General features: G+C 39.9%; 1 protein-coding gene across 3 annotated transcripts in view; it reads left to right on the forward strand.

Moving 5' to 3' along the window:
• Positions 1-17,920, forward strand: part of LOC131673629 (transcription factor 12) — a 72,257-nt gene extending 54,337 nt beyond the window's left edge. Inside the window, exons 2-14 of one of the 3 annotated variants that reach the window (XM_058951756.1) lie at positions 6,658-6,742; positions 8,079-8,215; positions 9,215-9,520; positions 9,803-9,964; positions 10,674-10,733; positions 11,111-11,260; positions 11,348-11,465; positions 12,435-12,576; positions 12,708-12,800; positions 14,037-14,117; positions 14,409-14,554; positions 14,728-14,882; positions 15,055-17,920. In XM_058951756.1, the coding sequence (XP_058807739.1) occupies positions 6,658-6,742; positions 8,079-8,215; positions 9,215-9,520; positions 9,803-9,964; positions 10,674-10,733; positions 11,111-11,260; positions 11,348-11,465; positions 12,435-12,576; positions 12,708-12,800; positions 14,037-14,117; positions 14,409-14,554; positions 14,728-14,882; positions 15,055-15,096 (1,677 nt within the window). In that variant the 3' untranslated portion in view covers positions 15,097-17,920. Of the gene's footprint in view, positions 1-6,657; positions 6,743-8,078; positions 8,216-9,214; positions 9,521-9,802; positions 9,965-10,673; positions 10,734-11,110; positions 11,261-11,347; positions 11,466-12,419; positions 12,580-12,707; positions 12,801-14,030; positions 14,118-14,408; positions 14,555-14,727; positions 14,883-15,054 lie in introns of all 3 variants that reach the window. The other 2 variants (XM_058951757.1, XM_058951758.1) reach the window with 2 other exon arrangements.
• The last annotated feature ends 44 nt before the right edge of the window (positions 17,921-17,964 follow it).

Genomic DNA, 17,964 nt, shown 5'->3' on the forward strand with positions numbered 1-17,964 from the left:
GCGGTGTTACAAACTTCCGAAACTTTCTCGGTGTGTACGTAGTGATTTCACGGAGGGCTCTGGTTAATCAATGACAATAAGCGTTTTCTCAATCTTTGGAAAAGCTGTTTCTACATCGTAAACTTACACGTTGCGCCAGCTTTATCTTCGTCTTTTCATAACTCGAAGTTTACGATGTGAATCAAGTATCATCTCGAATATGATTTCGCTATATAACAAGCGTATGTTACTTTTCATTTGGAAGTGCGCAATTTATTGAAAATGCCATCTTTCGCAACGCACTCGAAAAGAATAAAACCTTATTATAAGTTAATACAATGAAAAACTCCATATCGCCGTTGGTCGAAGAGCGCTAAGAAGGTATAAATAAAATGCGTGGGAGCATCAGGCGGCTTATTTCGATTTGGAAGCTGCAGTTTATATAGAGATAGAGGGTTCTCTGCGAGCCTCAGCAGCGAGCAGACGCGTTTACATATCGCTCCGATCACAGGCCGAACCTAAATAGTTTTCGCTAGTGTCTCTGGGCTTGGCCCACCACACTTGGATACTGACAAAGAAAACCACACGTCATTACCATTTCGGTAATACGAAAATCGATTTTCTAACCAAACTTCTTTACCTGTACCGTCAGTAAATCAAACGAAAACGTTAGTTATGCATCTGCGCATCGATTGGATTGATTTCCAGATAGAAATTGAGGAATTGTTATGGACTGCGTTGAAGAATAAAATCTGATCGATTATATACGTACAGTTGGCAATAAAGTGAATCCCAGCAATATTGTGCACTCTACGCGAATTTTGCAGGAATCGAATGCATTCGTATCTATTTTTATAACGCTGCTTATCTAGAAATAAAAGCGCGTAATTTTTTCAAATGTTGCACTCCCCATCACTACATTGAAAGCGTTCATTCTGTAGGGATACAGTTACGGCGTTCAGCTTAAAAAGGCAAACATTGACCCGTGCGACGCGTCCAAATTGCTCGAGCTCATCAAAATAGCGTATGAAGACATGACTTATTTTGTTTATCCAAGCACTGATACTTACAAAGCTTTGCAAATTTTCCTTTGCAAAGCTAATGGTTGCATAACCATGCACTGCCCAACGGCAACGGAATACTCAAAACACCGACGATTTCTCGCAACACAATAAAGATACGCATTTAGCATCCCCTGGAATCCTCACACTCAAGATAACTCACCTTTATCAAGTGTCGATGACACTGAGGAGCAACGCTTAACACGCGTCGACGAGAGTACTCAAAGTGAATTTCTGCTGCCAACTGTTCCAAAAGCTAAACGAGTTTTGCCTAACTCCTAGTTCTTATCGTTGAGAAATGTACGAAAAATCAACTCAAATTACAAATCACCCTCTCTATAGTTAATCTTCTCAACAAAAAAATAGAACTTTGCACAGTAGTATTATAGAAGTAATCACCGCTAAACTCGAGCTAGTAGAAAAAATTTTTCTTAGAAAACATAGGAAACTATTCCCTTGACAAGCAAGTGTCCATAGATTTCTTGTTTTATACGTTTGGAAATGACAATATAGTCGAGACAGCAGCGAAATACACAAAAGACATTCCTGGTATAAAAACTACGCTCCATGACACCTACGATATAATTCAAGACTACAACCGCAAGCTTCGCATCAATAGAATTATCTGACGTCTTCAAGGATATCGACAAACTAATGGAAGTCAGCGCTTCAGAACGGACTTAAAAAAATAATGAATTCGATGACAGACAGTTTATCTACTTCTATGAAGATACTATTTTGGATTACAAAAAGCTACATTCAGTGATAAGCTGGACATCCCCTCTTTAGCAAGCGACTATATCGTTATTTATGTGAAAACTTGGCTCTCTTCTGAAAGAAAACATTCGTTTTCCCGAATTTCTAATGCTCAGAAAGGACAGAATCGATAAAAGAATATTATATTTTTACTTCAAAAATCTCGTCTACACTGAAATTAATAATTTAAACTACACTAATGATAAAATGGAAATGTTCGGTATACGTATAAATAATATAAATCCTCCCCACGATGTCATCGCTCGTTACAAGAACAATAATATAACAATATTAACAATGCAAACAATCAAGACAATTTATTACTTTTAGGTGATTTTAACGCGCATAGCTCAAATTTCATTGCCAATACAATAGCTTATAAAAGGTTATTAAATGCAATTGGCTCTCGAAATTTGTTCATTCATAATATTGATACTAAAACCCACATTGATTTTTATCGAAATTCGAATTCTAATTTAGACTTGATCGTCTTGACAACAATAATGTTCAATATAGCCTGTTACAAAATTAAATATGAGACCCGAGGGTTTATTACTTCCCTATGGCTGTAAACATTGTCACCGAAAAGTACCGCTGTGAAAAAACATCTAAATTGAAAAGCACGAACACAGATTGACTAGCGTTCACAAGATACATAGAATCAGAATTTTCTTTCTTTTATTCGCAAGATCACGATAATTTATCAGCCAGTGACAAATACAACTTATTCTTAGAACTAATTACAGTCACCTTTAGTGCCAGTACTCTCAGAAAGCCATTTAAAAAAAAACGAAACAACGCGGGATGCGGAATACTCTCACTAACAATCTCACAGACCTCATTGAATTCAAAAAATACACGGCACAGTTTAAAAAAAAAACGTCAAACTAGAAAAAAAAAACTATTTTAAAGGTTCGTGTCTTGTCTGAACGTTTATTTCAGTCCTAGTTACGTTTGGAATACCTTTAAATTTCATCAAAATAGTTGAACTAAAATTATTTCATATCAATCGACTGAGAATTTTAAAAATACAAAAATAAAATAATAGAAAATGCTCTGAACAAATTATCCCTAGCGTGGGCTCAGAATAATCCTTCTATATAGATTCCGAGATATGAAAATAATATAGATTCCGAGATGTGAAAATAATATTTTTTTTGATAATCCAATTAGGTTTTTTTAGAATTCAACATTATACTCGAGCCAAAAAATTTTAAATCAGTTCCGGGCCTAAAGTCACTGATTACGAAATTTTTGCTAATTTGCCAATTAAACTCAAACTATTACTCGGAGATATCTTCAATGAAAGGTACCGTAATCACGGGTACCCGTAGTCATAGAAACGTTCCTTTGTCCATTTCATTCCTAATCCTGACACCAACAGTGTGTGCCCTATCGTCTTACTATCCTGTCTCTGTAAACTTTTTGAGGTAATAGTAAAAAATCAGCGATCAGACACGCATTTAAATATCGTAATTATCGGTACTCCTAACAACGTAATTCTAGCTGAATTAAAATTAGTTTTCATCAAAGAAAGATGCAACTTTTTAAACAAATGTTTCCTAGCCAAATCCCTCTCAAATGAAAACTCTCTCACTTCCACTTCTATAAAAAAATTTCGTTACCATCTGCAAGAGGAAAATTAAATCTCTTACACTAAAATGGAGAATGAGCAACCTAGGTCTCTCAATCAGTGATATAGTTCACTTCATTAATAACCATAAAATAAATCTTAAACCTTTTCTACTCATAGGAATACAGTAACTTCCACTCTGCTTATTCCCATAGATAAAATAATTAGATGCAAAAATAAAAAATGATCCTAGTCTCGACATCTACCTCGATAGCTTCATCAAAAAGTGCGAAGCTATCGCGATATACTCCGGTAGGAGTAAAATACTGGACACCACGTCGATTGGCTATGCTTGCGTTTGCCCTACACTCAATCTTTCAATTAAACTTTCGGACTCTCTAAGTGCTCTAGAATCTCTTCAATCTACTAAAATTAATGTTAAAGCCAATAGCCTCATCCTAAGGATTGAGGAAAAATTCCAAAAAATTAAGGCTCCAAAGCCGAATACCGAATTAAAGTTCTTCTGGATTCTATCTAGATGGCAATGAATTAGAAGACATAACTGTTGAATTAGCTACTCGAAGTACTAATCTTGATTTTGAAACAATTCCTTTCTCCCATTTACTCGAAATCTTTGCAAGAGAAGCAAATACACTTTCCATAAGAATAATTCTGGAAATTAGTAGCTTGACGAACAAAAAATATTTCAATTTGTTTTATAAAAATAATCGCTAATCGTGGTACGTAGGAATGCAGACAAACTAACTATAAATACGTGGAGGTGAGATCACTATAACCTTGCGGAATCAACGTAAAAGTTATATTGAAAACCCCGCCTTTAAATGCGATAGCAGAAATCTCAACCGTGTACTATAGCAATGCGAGTCCAAAATCAGGCCAGAAAAAACTTACAAAATTGCTCAAACAAGATAATGTACAACAATCAATAAATGTCGAAACGTTCCTATAGCGAATCCCTCAGCTAAGCATGTCTATACGTTGTATATTTTTTCAAAGACTGCCGGTTGAAAATATAGAACTGCATCGCCTATAGTACTTTTTGTATAAAAAAGACTATATTTCGAACATACTGTACAAATTATAAACTATTGTATATTTTAATGTAATTCACTATTTATATCGTTTTCTTTGTAGTAGAAATAAGCCAAGTGTTTGATACACACACACTCACACACAAATAGTTGATATGTGCATGTATGCGTGCTAGTAAGGCTTTCGGAAGCCTATACGTAAAACGCATCGCGTGGTCTGTCTCTTTCACTCGCACATAACTCTCGCTCGATGCGTATATAGAGCCGTACAACGGCGGTAGCAGCAGCAGCACCACCACCACCACCACCACCACCACCACCACCAGCGTACGGGACTCGGTTCATTGGTCGACACTGAAACGATGACGATCCGTTTGGCGTTCCCCTCCATTCTCTCTCTCTCTCTCTCTCTCTCTCTCTGTCTCTGTCTACCCCTCTGCCAGAAACGCGTCGTCACACAGGCGTGAAGAGAGACAGAGAGAGAGAGAGAGAGAGAGAGAGAGAAAGAGAAGCCACAACCACGCCAGTCGTGCTTTGGAGCCCGTCTAGGCAGTTTCTCGCTTGTTCTCGCTCACTGCACGCTTATATTTTATACACTTGCGCTTTTTTCTGTGCCTTCGTGCACCCATCCATTCTGTGTGCGCGCGTGTGATCATATCCAAGCGGCGTGCGAGACGTTCATCATATCGACGCCAATTTTTATTGAAAAGTTTTCGTCTGAAAATTCGAGCTCTCCTATCTTAGTCGCGTTAGGGAAGTTTACTTTGAGCCCCTACCACTATAGTGCTGCTCCCCTTCCGTAAAACTCTCCGGGAAGTCGACACTCGAACGGCCCACTGCTGCTGCTGCTGCTGCTGTAGTGAAAAATTTCGTGAGCGTGAATGAGAAGCAGTGGTGGTGCAGTGTAAAAATAAGAAAAAATTAGAAGGCATGCTCCTCAGGACGAACAATCTTGAAGCTTGTGTGCTCTTGTGAGACTTTTTTTTTTTATACTCTATCTTGAGGTGTGTTAATCGTCAGAGATGTTTGCCAGTCCAGCCGATTACGACAATTGCAAAATGGTAAATGATACTCGAGATCGTATGTGGAATGTCGTGTCGCGTGCTGCGTTTTTATTAAATTGGTGTGCTCGCGACATTAACTAGGAACGTTCGAATGCGACGGAAACGAGTTTGCGCAGATATGCGGGATATTATCCGGAATCGTTGACATTAAAGCGTTGCATTCGTTGTTCATAAGTGAAAGACAGAATCGATGGCTGATTCAGATTAAAACTGACTTATGCGTCTTAATTGCAGAAAGAGAGAGGGACAGATGTGGGCAACTTCATTGAGTTTTGCGCGCGATACTTTGCGTTTTATCTTTTTTCGAATTTCGTTTCGTAATATCTTTGGCGGGCTAATTGCAGAGAGTGCGCGAGGCGTTTCAAGGAATAATTTAAAATGCGATTGCGCGTAAAAAACTCGTTTTCCCTTGTTTCTTTTGCTGGCGAAGGCTTATCTCGAAATTTATTGCCAATTTTCGATCGATAAGAAAAGTACACATTGATGCATGAAACATACGGCGCAAGCGATCCACGAACATAAAGCCCCGCGAAGATAATTCTAAAGTGGCTTTATTAAAAACAAATTGATCAATCGTGCGTAAAAGTGCTGGATTATCGAACAATTAGCCAGGCATTAAAAGAATGAAAGAAGAAGAAGCATAAAAAGCGCGAGACCGCTATAACCGTCCACCGCAAAGCCCATAGAATTAGCGGTCAACAAAGCAGCTACTGGCGCACCGGAGAGACGGATAGGATTTATTTGCGCGTTGACGTATGTCGGTAGTATCTAGCGGTAATGACAATTGGATCAGAACGCCACTCGAGTAAAGGTAAACGTTTGCGTTACGGCGGCACGTGCCGTCGACGAGCGAAACTGCGTGACAAAACTCTCTCCGCCGGAGAGGAAATGGTTTGCGTAATAATAATCGGCGATCGATCGAGCGCGAATTGAAAGAGAAGAAGGGGATCTCGGCTACGGGTAGATTCCAGACCGGCGATTAGCCAGGCACGTGGCGGTGCGCGTGCGATGCGCGCTCACGGAAACAATTATTACACGCTGCCTGCTCGCGTTGTCGCGGCACGCGCCGACAAAATAAGCCCATTCTGTTGCGCGCGCGGGCCTGCCCCCGCGCACTCCACGCTCCTCCCGGATCAAGCTCCGCACGCTAATGCTGTTTGTTTGCTTTGCAGTACGGCTCCGACGAATTTGGACAGGACTCGCCCAGATACACCTCGCCAAAGGCTGCCGCGCTCTACGCGGATCCTTACTACCTCGGTAAGTCTGGCCCTATTGCATTCTCAGCGTTGAGCGAGCCAAGTCGGACGCAGAGCTTTCAGCCTGTCGTCCGCGCGTAACAATAATTTATCGAACGCGAACAATGGCTGCGCGCCGAGCGAAAGGCGACAAGAGGAATTTCAAAGCCGCGCAATTTCGTAAGCGAGCGCGCCGACAACGATCTCCGCGTCCTCGCGGGCCGATCGTTCCGCGCCAGTTCCCAATTCGCCAAGATGCCCGAGACAATGGCGAGCGCGGCTCTGCGCCCCTGCGCTCGCCGCTGATCGGCTTGAGCGCGATCGTTGGCGCCGCCGATTCCGCGCCTACGCCAAGGATACGCGCGGCTGCATCTGCTCCGGAAAACCCGGCCTTGGAATAATTCATGACTTTCCGGCCGAGTAGTACGCGTGCGCCGTCGAAACGCCGCGTGGCAACAATCGAATGGTAGTCTCGTGCGTTCCGAGAAGCCACGCGAGTCGGACAGTCTTTTGTGCGTAGCGAGGCTGAAAAGCGAAGGAGGACACAAGTCACGGGCTTTCTCCCTGCGCGTTTGACACTCGCGCGAGCTCACCTTTGAGCACATCGAGGAACGACAATGTCGCACACCCCACCGAGACGACTCTCTCTCTCTCTCTCTCTCTCTCTCTCTACGATTTTCCTTTTTCAGCTTGCACAATTTACGGCTTTCCTTGCCTCTGTCCATTCATTCACGAGCGAACGCGATCTTCTTTTCTCGATTAATTGGAAACTTTTCGGGCACGCAAATCTGCCAATATCGCGCGCGGTCTGTCGATAACCAAGACGGAAGTGTCGGCGAGTAAAATATTTGACTGCATTCCGTCTTTTGACGCCGTATTACGGGGAGCAGGAAAAGTCGCGGAAAGTTATGCACATGCCCGCGCGTTTCTACAACTATACGGATGGTAGCCGCCGAGCAAGGTGGGGCAGGGGGGGGGGATGTATTATAGATGAGAGGTCGCGCAGGCGCCAGAACGGAAACTTTTCATCGGACGCCTATAGTATGGTACAGTCGCGAGAGAGTGGCGTGTACACAGTGCGAGTTTGGCTTAGTTTTGCGACTTTGCCGTTGCTCTCTTCCACACTTCGCTCGCGAAATTATATATCAGCCGCTGCGCGAGTTGCCGCTGTTTGGCCCTTATTGCTGTTGTTCGCCAAGTTAAATAATGGCTAGACTGTTCTCGGGGAAAGGAAAGATTCGCCGAATCAAAGAATAAGCCTTTTGCCGGCATATTAGTTTTCGGGAGTTTCGCGCCAGGGGAAAAGATACGAATGCTGATACGACGTTTTTTTTCTATTTTCTGTTGTTATTTTGCAGATGGGAACGCCGCGGGTACAGGTCCAGGCGACCCGTGGTCCGCTGGAGGTGGCAACGTACAACCACCCTACAGTGGATACGCACCAACACACTTGGCACAGCCAGCCTACCCCATGCACATACCACACGATCCCATGGTGAGTAGCCCGAAAGGGAACGGCGATGACCTCGGCACCTATCCACATTTGAATCTTTGCGCGAAATTGGGAGATAAGAAAAAGAAGACGAACAAAGGGAGCGAGAGAGGCGTCTCTCTCCCGCACTTGAGAGACAGTAGCTACCTACTACTGGCATATAGCGCTGCATACTGTTGCCCTTTCCCAAGCGCGTTCCGTCGGTGTCGACCAGCTGGCACAAGAGAGGAGCTGCGCGCGCGTTTTCGATGCTCTTTTTTTGGACCACCCTGCGGCTTATATTCGTAAAGCAGCACACTCTCTCTCTCTCTCTCTCTCTCTCTCGCCTAGACTAACCCGGTTGAGAGCCGCTGTCCCCTCTTTCTCTCTCCCGCATGTGTCTGCTGTTGCTGCCCTCGACGCTTTTACCTTTTTTTTTTACTTTACTTCTTTTTTCGGCCTGCACGAGTAAACACGCTTAATTTATTGGTTTTTTACACGCTCTCGACGCCGACGGATAAATTCTTGACTCTCGGAAGTTAAATCTCTCTCGCTCTCGCTCTCCGAGAGCGCAATTATCTAAACAAAGTACGTACTCTTTTGAACGGGTCAACGTTCTCTCTCTCTCTCTCTCTCTCTCTCTTTCGCGTCGTCACGAATAAACCGCTCGCGCGCCCATTACTCGCTTCGTCATTTACTCTTGAGATAGAGAAAATCGCCAACGCTCGTTTACTCTTACTTTTTTTGTTCTCGGTACGACGCGCATATTACGTTTTCTAAACCGTGCTAATCTCCCAATTGCAAGTCCTCGTTCTCAGTCTCTCTCTTCTCGTTTCCGCTTCGCTTGGCTCATTCCGAATATCTCCATTTTACGAGCGTCTCTCTTCTCGTTTTCTTTTTTTTCCCTTTCGGCAGCTCCCGTTCTGCCTCAGCCTTCGCAGTGCTCGCGCGCGATACTTGCCTTGGCTCGTAAACGCGCCACGTAGAGGTAAAAATAAGAATGTTTGGTTGTTCGCCGAGCAGGCGTACTCGTCTATGTCGCCAAACGGCGAGCCCGTAGCACAGCCGATCCTTGGCACGGCAGTGCCGTCGGCGGCCTCGCTGCCGCCGATGTCCACGTTCCGAGGTGGTAACGCGGTGGCGGTGACCACGGTACCGAGCAGTAACCAGTCGCAGCCACAGCCACCGTCTGGTTCGTCGCCCGTCGCCATCCAGTACAGTCACAGTCCTGGCGCGCCCGTCGTGCCAACCGTCGTCAGTCAACCTCAGCCTAGTGCACCTACGCCTGCCGCGCCACAGGACACGCTCGGCAAAACCCTCGCCTCCGTTGTGAGTATATCGCTGAATTGCTGTTTTCGCGCGCGCGCGCGCGCGCGTTGACGTCACCGACGTCCAATTCGGAGAAGTCGTCGCCGCGCGATGAGAATGTCTATCGCGGACAAACGACCGAGCTTGTGCGCTGCGGGTTTATTTCGAGAGACTATACGAGGGAGCATTTTAACGTCTTAAGCGGAAATCCAATTTTGACTTTTTATTTAGACCGGCGACTTGGCGCTTCGACAATTTTAGGGCCTGAGCATTGAATGTAAAGTAACGTTGATTTTTCTATAGATTTACTCGGCGGCGGAACAATCAGTATCGAGTTACAGCAGTAATCCGTCGACGCCAGTCAGTTCGCCACCGCCGCTGGCGGTTCCAGCACCAGGATGGGCACCGGCCGCAGCACCCGTATCTCCGCACCTCGCGGATCCGAATCGCGGTGCCATGCACATGGTGTGTATACGCAACGTGCTTTCTTGTCTTTGTCTTTGGCAGCGATTGGCATCCTCTTTTTTTCATTTTATTTGGCGTTTTCTTGTCATTTCCTGCAGCGCGTTCATCGCTTTCACGTTTCAAATGCAAATTCCACGGGTACGCATTGTAGAATTTTTGATTGTGTTGAATTGGAATGGTTTGCCTTAATATTTCTATGAAAAGTGCAATGCGTCTTTTATTATTTGTAATTGACGTGGAAGTGGCGAACGATTTCAACGGATATTCTTTATTTACAAGTTTTCATGCCAAATAGTTTACACAAGAATCACGAGTGCTGTTTGTTCAATATTTTGCCGTGAAATGTTGCATATTTCATATTGCGCCCATCACTTTTTTGTGCTTGACTAATTTTCATTATTCACACGTCACGTTTTCCATGCATAAAGTTCATTTTCATAATTAGCTTTGTCCCGTTGCTTTTATAATATCCACAACACTTCATAAAAGTGACGATCACTTAGCACTGTGAAAAGGAACTTTACAAATGCTTGTTTCATGGCCATCGGTAAAGTTTCACTATTATTTATTCGCTTACCCTTGACCAGTTATCAGAAGCTAGAAAATCCCCATAAAAATCAAACTTTTTATTTTTTAAATTATTGTTTGTCGTGAACGCTGTGTTTGACTTGGTTGTTTTTATTTTGTTTTGTTGGTGTTGTGTGTGAAGCCGGCGCCTGAACTGCAGGGAGTAGACGACGCCATCGGCTTCCTTCGCGACCACTCGAAGGTGAGGATCGCATTTTTCATTTTTTTTAACCACATTATTTTCTTTTTTCCTTGCCATTCTTTTCTGGGTTGTTGTTACACGCGGGCGCGCCACCGATCACACTTTTTTCTAATTTGTCTTTTTTTTATCTTCACTTACTAATACAGTTTCTTATGCAACGCAATGCATGCCAATTAATATTCATACTTAACTTTCAGCTGTGCAATATAAGTTAAAATAGCATCATCAAGTTGCTTTATATTGTGCTTCAATCCCGTTTCAAAATTTCAATCAACTGTCTCTGTATATGAAACTTTATGAATCAAGTTCTTAAATATGTGTCAAATGTAGAATACAATATAAACTTCATGTGCAATTTAATATTATTTTTTCAACAGGCAACGCGAATGGAGGAACCATATCATATGGACGATGCCATAAATGTTTTAAGGAATATTGCGGAAAGCCAATCTGGTATTCACCTTGGGCCCGTTGGTCCACACGGTGCTATGTACTCACATACGTCACCACAGCAATTAGACCATTTGGTGAGACACCAACCATTTTTTTTAGAACAAAAGACAAAGAATGTAGAGAAATATTCAAAAATTCAACTCGACATTATCGTTTTATAGACGAGTCCGCATCCGACGGTGACGGTATCCCAGCCACAAAGTTCATACCCTGGTCTAGCGCCGACGTCAGACACCGATGGATCCATCAAAATCGAGAGGCTACCAGTCGCCAATGCCAGTGAGTATACTTCAGCTGGAATTTGTTTCATTACAAATGGTGTCGCCAACTCTTGGAAGCGTGAACAACGTAAACTCGATGAGACATAGAATGACTAGAGACTGTTTTTTTTCAATCTAGCAGCGCGGAAGTGAAGCTCATTTGAATAAAGAAAGTAAAAGGGAATCGTGCACGATGTCAATTAAGCAAGCGAGTCGCGCGGTACTGTTTTAGAGCGCAAAAAAATAGTAACTTATTTGAATAGAATCCGTTTGATTATCAACCGACGCTTTCATTTTGCATTCTCTTGGCGCCGTAGAAATACCAAAGTGTGTGCGAACGCCTGGGGCGTTAATTTGGCTTGCCATGACAATTATTGTAAAGAGTCGTCGTTGTCGAATACCTTGTTACCATGTACGGCCAAGGCCAAAAAAGAGAACAGAAAACAGCACTTCAGTATCCCGCGCGAAAAAAGGGGATAAAAAAGGAAAAACAAAAAAGCATTGGTGGTAATGGTGGGCTCGCGAATAGGACAGTACGCGTTACGCGCGCCGTGAAAGTCGTGCGCGGATTCCCTTTTGTTGGCATAATGAATCAGGTTATCCGCGGCTGCAGAGGGGATAATAAAGGTGCCGACGTATACGCGAATACATACCTCATGGTTTTGTCGCGTGATTTATCTACTATTTCCTTATTGGGACGACTTAGGTCTGCGCTCACGATTTTCTTGTTATTGCATTTCTTCTATTCTTTATGAATGCTACAGCCGTGATCGAGCTATGAGATAATGAGTTACCTCGGTATACATTTAAGAATCAAACATGTAGTTTACTTTGCAATAACTGCTTAAAGAATCCGTAGCTGGATTGATTTCTAATTTATAAGTCTATCGGTAAACGGTTATTCGACCAAAGCTAGTGATTGATGTTTTGTAAATTCATCAGCTCCATGTGTGACAATTTTATTAATGCGCAGAATACATCTCTGTAGAAAAGAGGAAAGATCCGCCAGATAGCAGTGGTGGAGAAACAAAGCCATCCAGTAGTGATTTGGTTGCAACAACAGCAGCAGTTATTGGTACGGCTCAAGTCAACTCGACGTCACAAGGAAAGGGCACGAAACGATCTCGTCGATAGTAAGTATTTCTGTCATCATTTGCCAAAAAGAATGTTTAGAAATATGGCAGCATGATTCCTAAAAATTCTCAATCGTCAACGTTGTGGTTATTTCATGTACCAAACTAACTTGCTTTGTTTTTAAAACTTGTTGTTCGAGCGCTGATGAAGATGGTGATGACCCTGGCACCAAAGCGGTGCGCGAAAGAGAACGTCGACAAGCGAACAATGTTCGCGAAAGGTTAGTGAACACACGCAATTTGCACTTTGCTGCAATTTTGTAAGAAAACAATGTCCTTTTCGATCCTATCCTTCAGCTGTCACTCATAGTTTTCTTGTAAATAAATGCCCATGGCATTATATTTTTTTCTGCCAAGTTGTTTTCTTTGGACAATTTTCATTAATTATTTTAAATCCTGAGTGACAGATAATTTTCATATCGATTTATTATCAGAGAAATTATTGTGGCCCGTATTCAAACGTAATTCACAGTTAAAATGCTGCTGGTCTACCAATCGAAAATGTAAGATGACAATCGTCAATGTAAATTTACAGATTGTCTTTAACATTATTTGTTAACAGATTCATACAGTTTTATTGCAGTGCGATTACGATAAAAGGCCAGTTTACAATACTATTTTTATCTTTGATTTAAATTCATTGATATACAAATATAAATAAATATTTATGTATTTACATTAAAATTTTATAAAATGTAGATTCTTTTTCTTTAAATATTTCTTCAATTTTATAAATCCATCAATTGTCCTTCCTATACACGTAAGTTCTGTAATATTCATCTTCTACAAATCTCATTATATTCTATTTCATCTTTTAAAGACTATTTATAATCAGGAAAATTGAAGCAACTGCCTATTTACAGAATTTTATAAAATGATTAATATTATAACTTATTTCCAGAAGTATTCTCTTCAATGTAATAGTTACTCAATATAATTTATCAATAACGTGAATATAATTTCTATTTTTACCAAGTAGAAGTGTATTGTATAGAAATAAATAATATTGAAAGTAGTTAGCGTTAATAATTTTTATTATTTTGCAAAGCAGCAGTGTTTATGTTTAGTGTACGGGCTCTTTAATACGGCATTATATTAACACTCCAAGTGAAAAAAGTGCTACTCTGAATATTTCAGCATAAAAAAAGTCATGACACCATTATGCGTGTGTTTACTCACTCAGAGAATAGAATCATATAAAATTGGTTGACTCAAAATCATCACTCGAACAACATGACGATTAACAAAATTGATGACTAAAAAACCCATCGAATTAATGGTATTTGGTAGCTTTTTCAAAGTTATATTTGATTCAATATTCCAGTTTAAAAACTGTTTATTGCAATTGCCTAAAAGTGCCTAATTACATCAATTTAATGGGTTTTGCGAAATTGGCCTTGAGCTAACTACCATCAGATGATTAATCGAGTATTGTTTTTGCGCAATTGTTGTTCGAGCGCTGAGGATGAAGACGATGATCCAGACGTAAAAGCACAGCGGGAAAAGGAAAGACGGCAGGCTAATAATGCTAGGGAAAGGTAAGAAGAGCGAAGCTTGAACTTAAACTTGAGAAATGACGATTCAAAGAAATGTTCATAAGTTATTAAATATTTGGATGGTGCATATTTTAAGTTGCATACTTAAGATTCTCGTTGCATACTCAATAGTCGTCGCCCCGTATTCTACGCATAGCACCTTCGATATTGACATTCATTTGTCTCTAAATCAGTTGCTTCATTTTTCCCTTTTCTCAACCTTCTACCTTTAATCATGTGCAACTTTATTGGGAACAAAGATCTTAAGGATTAAACATTCTATATTTTTTTAAGGATACGCATTCGTGACATCAACGAGGCATTGAAAGAACTTGGCAGAATGTGCATGGCTCACATGAAGTCGGAGAAACCACAAACTAAACTTGGAATCCTTAATATGGCTGTAGAAGTCATCATGGCATTGGAACAGCAAGTCAGAGGTAAATAGAAATTCAATTATAAAGTAATATAGTATAGTAATAAAGTAAAGTCCCGTTGTACACAGCAGTGTCACGTATCAATTTGGTTTAATGTTTTTAAAATTTTACAATATGAACAAATAAAATTTAATAATAAATGTAATTTTATATGCTAATACATAATTTTTTTATAGAACGAAACTTGAACCCTAAAGCAGCATGTTTGAAAAGGAGAGAGGAAGAAAAAGCTGAAGACGGTCCTAAACTTCCTGGCCATCTTGCAGCACACATAGCTCATCCTCATCCACACGCACATGCTCACACGCAGGCGCCGTTTCCTGCAATGCCCGTAAGTTGAATAAGTATCCAGCGACGGAAAGAGAAAAAAGTTTTATCGTACTTTAATTAATAAGAAAACAGAAAATTCAATTTCGCGATAAAACATTTTTCTCTTTTTATCTTCTTATGCGTGTATAACGGATTCAACGTTAAAATGTAGTAACCGGCTTGGCATGTTGCAGGGTCCACCTACACATCAGCATAGCGTGCAACCGCCACAGTAGCAGAGGTTGTGTAGCGGATTGATTTTGTAGACTTCTGTGAAACGAAACCGCACTCCAAACTTGTTTCAGCGAAACGTTGTCATCAACTATCTGTTTGTCCTTTGATACAATTTCGGAACAGCTATGATGGTATAGAAATCATTCATGCTATAACCCGGATATTTCGTAGGCAGATGAGATTACAATGAGACAGACAAACCGGAACGTTTTGCATATCCAAGGAGCGAATTTGCGGGGAAATGTGTGATGTTACTCATTGTTTTTGCCATGCTTAAACTATAGAGCCTTCTCTATTGTATTTTTTTTTATTCCGTCGAAGCGGGTGCAATTGAGCATCGAATTCGGATCATTCACGTCCGATTACTATATCCTGTTCCGACTTGTAAAGATGTAACCCTTTCAAGGGCAGTGGGACGCATCGTCTCATATATTTTTTCGTTTTTTATGCTCATAACTATGCAATCAAGTATTCCATACTTGTAAATAATTTAGCTCTATGATATTAGGATAAATTTGCATTATGTTTATTTTATAGTTTAGTAATAAAAGATTATTGCAAATGAAAGCAATCTTTAGCGATGTGAGCTCATATAGCCAGCAGTTATTTAGTAGAAATATTTACAACGTTTAGTAATTGTCTGGACTTGTGGAGCATATTTGTAAAAAAACTGACAAATATTATTTTCTAATTCACTGAATTGAGTAATGAATTTCTTTAGAAATACTAACCAACGAAACATATCAAACAATGTAGTTTTTGACGATTTTCAAATTAAGTAAATATTTTCTATTCGCTGGCATTGAAGGTTCATGTAAAACCTAAAGTGATTTATAAATAAATTGATTTGTTGTGCAAAAAATTAGCCTCTGAAAGGGTTATAATCATATTTCTGAAAAAGTTACGTCTTAATGGCAAAGATGTATTATATATATATGTATATTGAACGAGTAGTCGAGCCACCTCGTAACCTAAGTATTCCACTTATTGCTGAAGTTCCTCTAACATCAAAAAGCTAGGCGATTCATTTATTGGCTTCTATTGGTATGATAGCGTAATTTACATCTTTTTATAAGGTCTCATATTCAAAGAAACTCATATCACTTGGCCTTGACTTTATTGAAAAAAATACAAATAATTTTTTACGATGTTATTTACATTTTATCAACCATCATATTATTACTTAACATAAGTTTGATGGTAATTTTTATATTATTATGTTGAACACATTACAGGGGATTTTATTTACTGACGAAGTTGGAATATTAAGAAAATTTGATTTTTTAAATATCTGATGAAATAACCAACAGCTGTAACTTTACAAATTGTTAACTTTACTTGTAGTTGCGCTTTCACATCATTTATTTTTATTGTAAATGAATAACACTGGTAACGTCAGTTAATAAATTTTATATAAAATGTTTTATCCAAAATCAGTTTAATTTTAATTTTGATTTTGCCATGCAACTTGGAAATTTGCTAAAGAATGTATCTTTTATAATAGAGTCTGGGCAATAAATAAATTATCGAAAGAAATATAATAAAATAAAAACGTATTTGAAGAAATCTGTAAAAGTAAAGAATCGTCATTGCTAACGCATTAAAAAACTGTTTTTCGCATTAAATCACATCGATGCTTATGCATCAAGTACTGGACACAAGTATTTGAAGAAAGATTCTTGTTAAAATAACATTCGAGGACCTTCGCGTGAAAAAGACAATAACGTCGGTTGCGACCTCGTTCAACAATAATTAAGTGTAATTGTATACCTCCGTTCGCCTGCACTGCAAGACGAAACTGGTAAAAAGATACAGTTGAAAAAGTTTGAAAGGGCTGAAAAAATGTACATTGTGACGTAGAAGTGTTAAAGAAGGCCGAGTTGACTCGGCGTGATAATTATTATGATTATAATGATTATTGCCCTAGCGAGAGAGAAAAAGCATTTTGAGTAGCTATAATACTTTGAAAAAACGTACAACAGGCTATACATATAGGCTATAAATTTGTGTTTTTTTTCTCAAGGGTATGATTATCAATTTATATTACGATCATTTTTATTTTTAATATTATTCTATTATATTATTCTATTACTATTATATTAATTATAATGAAAATCGCGTCTGATCGTAAACGCAGATGGAGGCGTGAGAATCAATGGCGATAAAATACTTTTGTAAAAGTACTTGCGTGCCGAAGACTTGCGAAGGTAATCATGTAAAATAATAACGACTATAAATAGATTTTAAGCCCAGTCTATAAGCTAGACTCGACAGATTTAGATAGTTAAAGTATGTGTGAGAATGTGAAAATGTAAAGTGCATAAAAAAACTTAATTGCGTGTGCAAGAGTTAAAGAGTGAATAAGAAAAAATCATGTGTGTAATCATAGACGTGAGAAATTAAGTCGAATAAGTGTGAAAAGGGTCGAATGGATGTTCTTACAAATGTTCGATGACCAATCCAAATTCAAACCGCGTGAGAGTTATAATGATGTGAATCGCGAGAGTGAATAGTAGCCTCAACGAAACGAAATATAACTGCTCTTTCTTGTGCAACAACCATTATTTAACAGGAAATGTGAGTTCTATAACAACGTAATTGGGATTTTTGAGGGAAGCGATGATATGAAAGGCTGCATGTTGCTCCCGCATAAAAAATGTATAACCTCATACACGGAAAATATATGTGTGAATGTGTAAGCTAGAAACAAATAGGCACACTGATATGGACAAAACAAAATACTGAAAGATTCGACTGTGAATGAAAAAATGTTTAATTACCACTAGTAATATTATTATCACTAATAACATAATAAATGTGCCATTTTTCCAGACTCTTGCGTCGTTATTTTCCCTTATTAAACTAATTTA

This window comes from Phymastichus coffea, unplaced genomic scaffold (genome assembly GCF_024137745.1).
Source record: "Phymastichus coffea isolate CEN01 unplaced genomic scaffold, Cenicafe_Pcof_1.1 PCOF00187, whole genome shotgun sequence".
In the NCBI taxonomy this organism is placed as follows: domain Eukaryota; kingdom Metazoa; phylum Arthropoda; class Insecta; order Hymenoptera; family Eulophidae; genus Phymastichus; species Phymastichus coffea.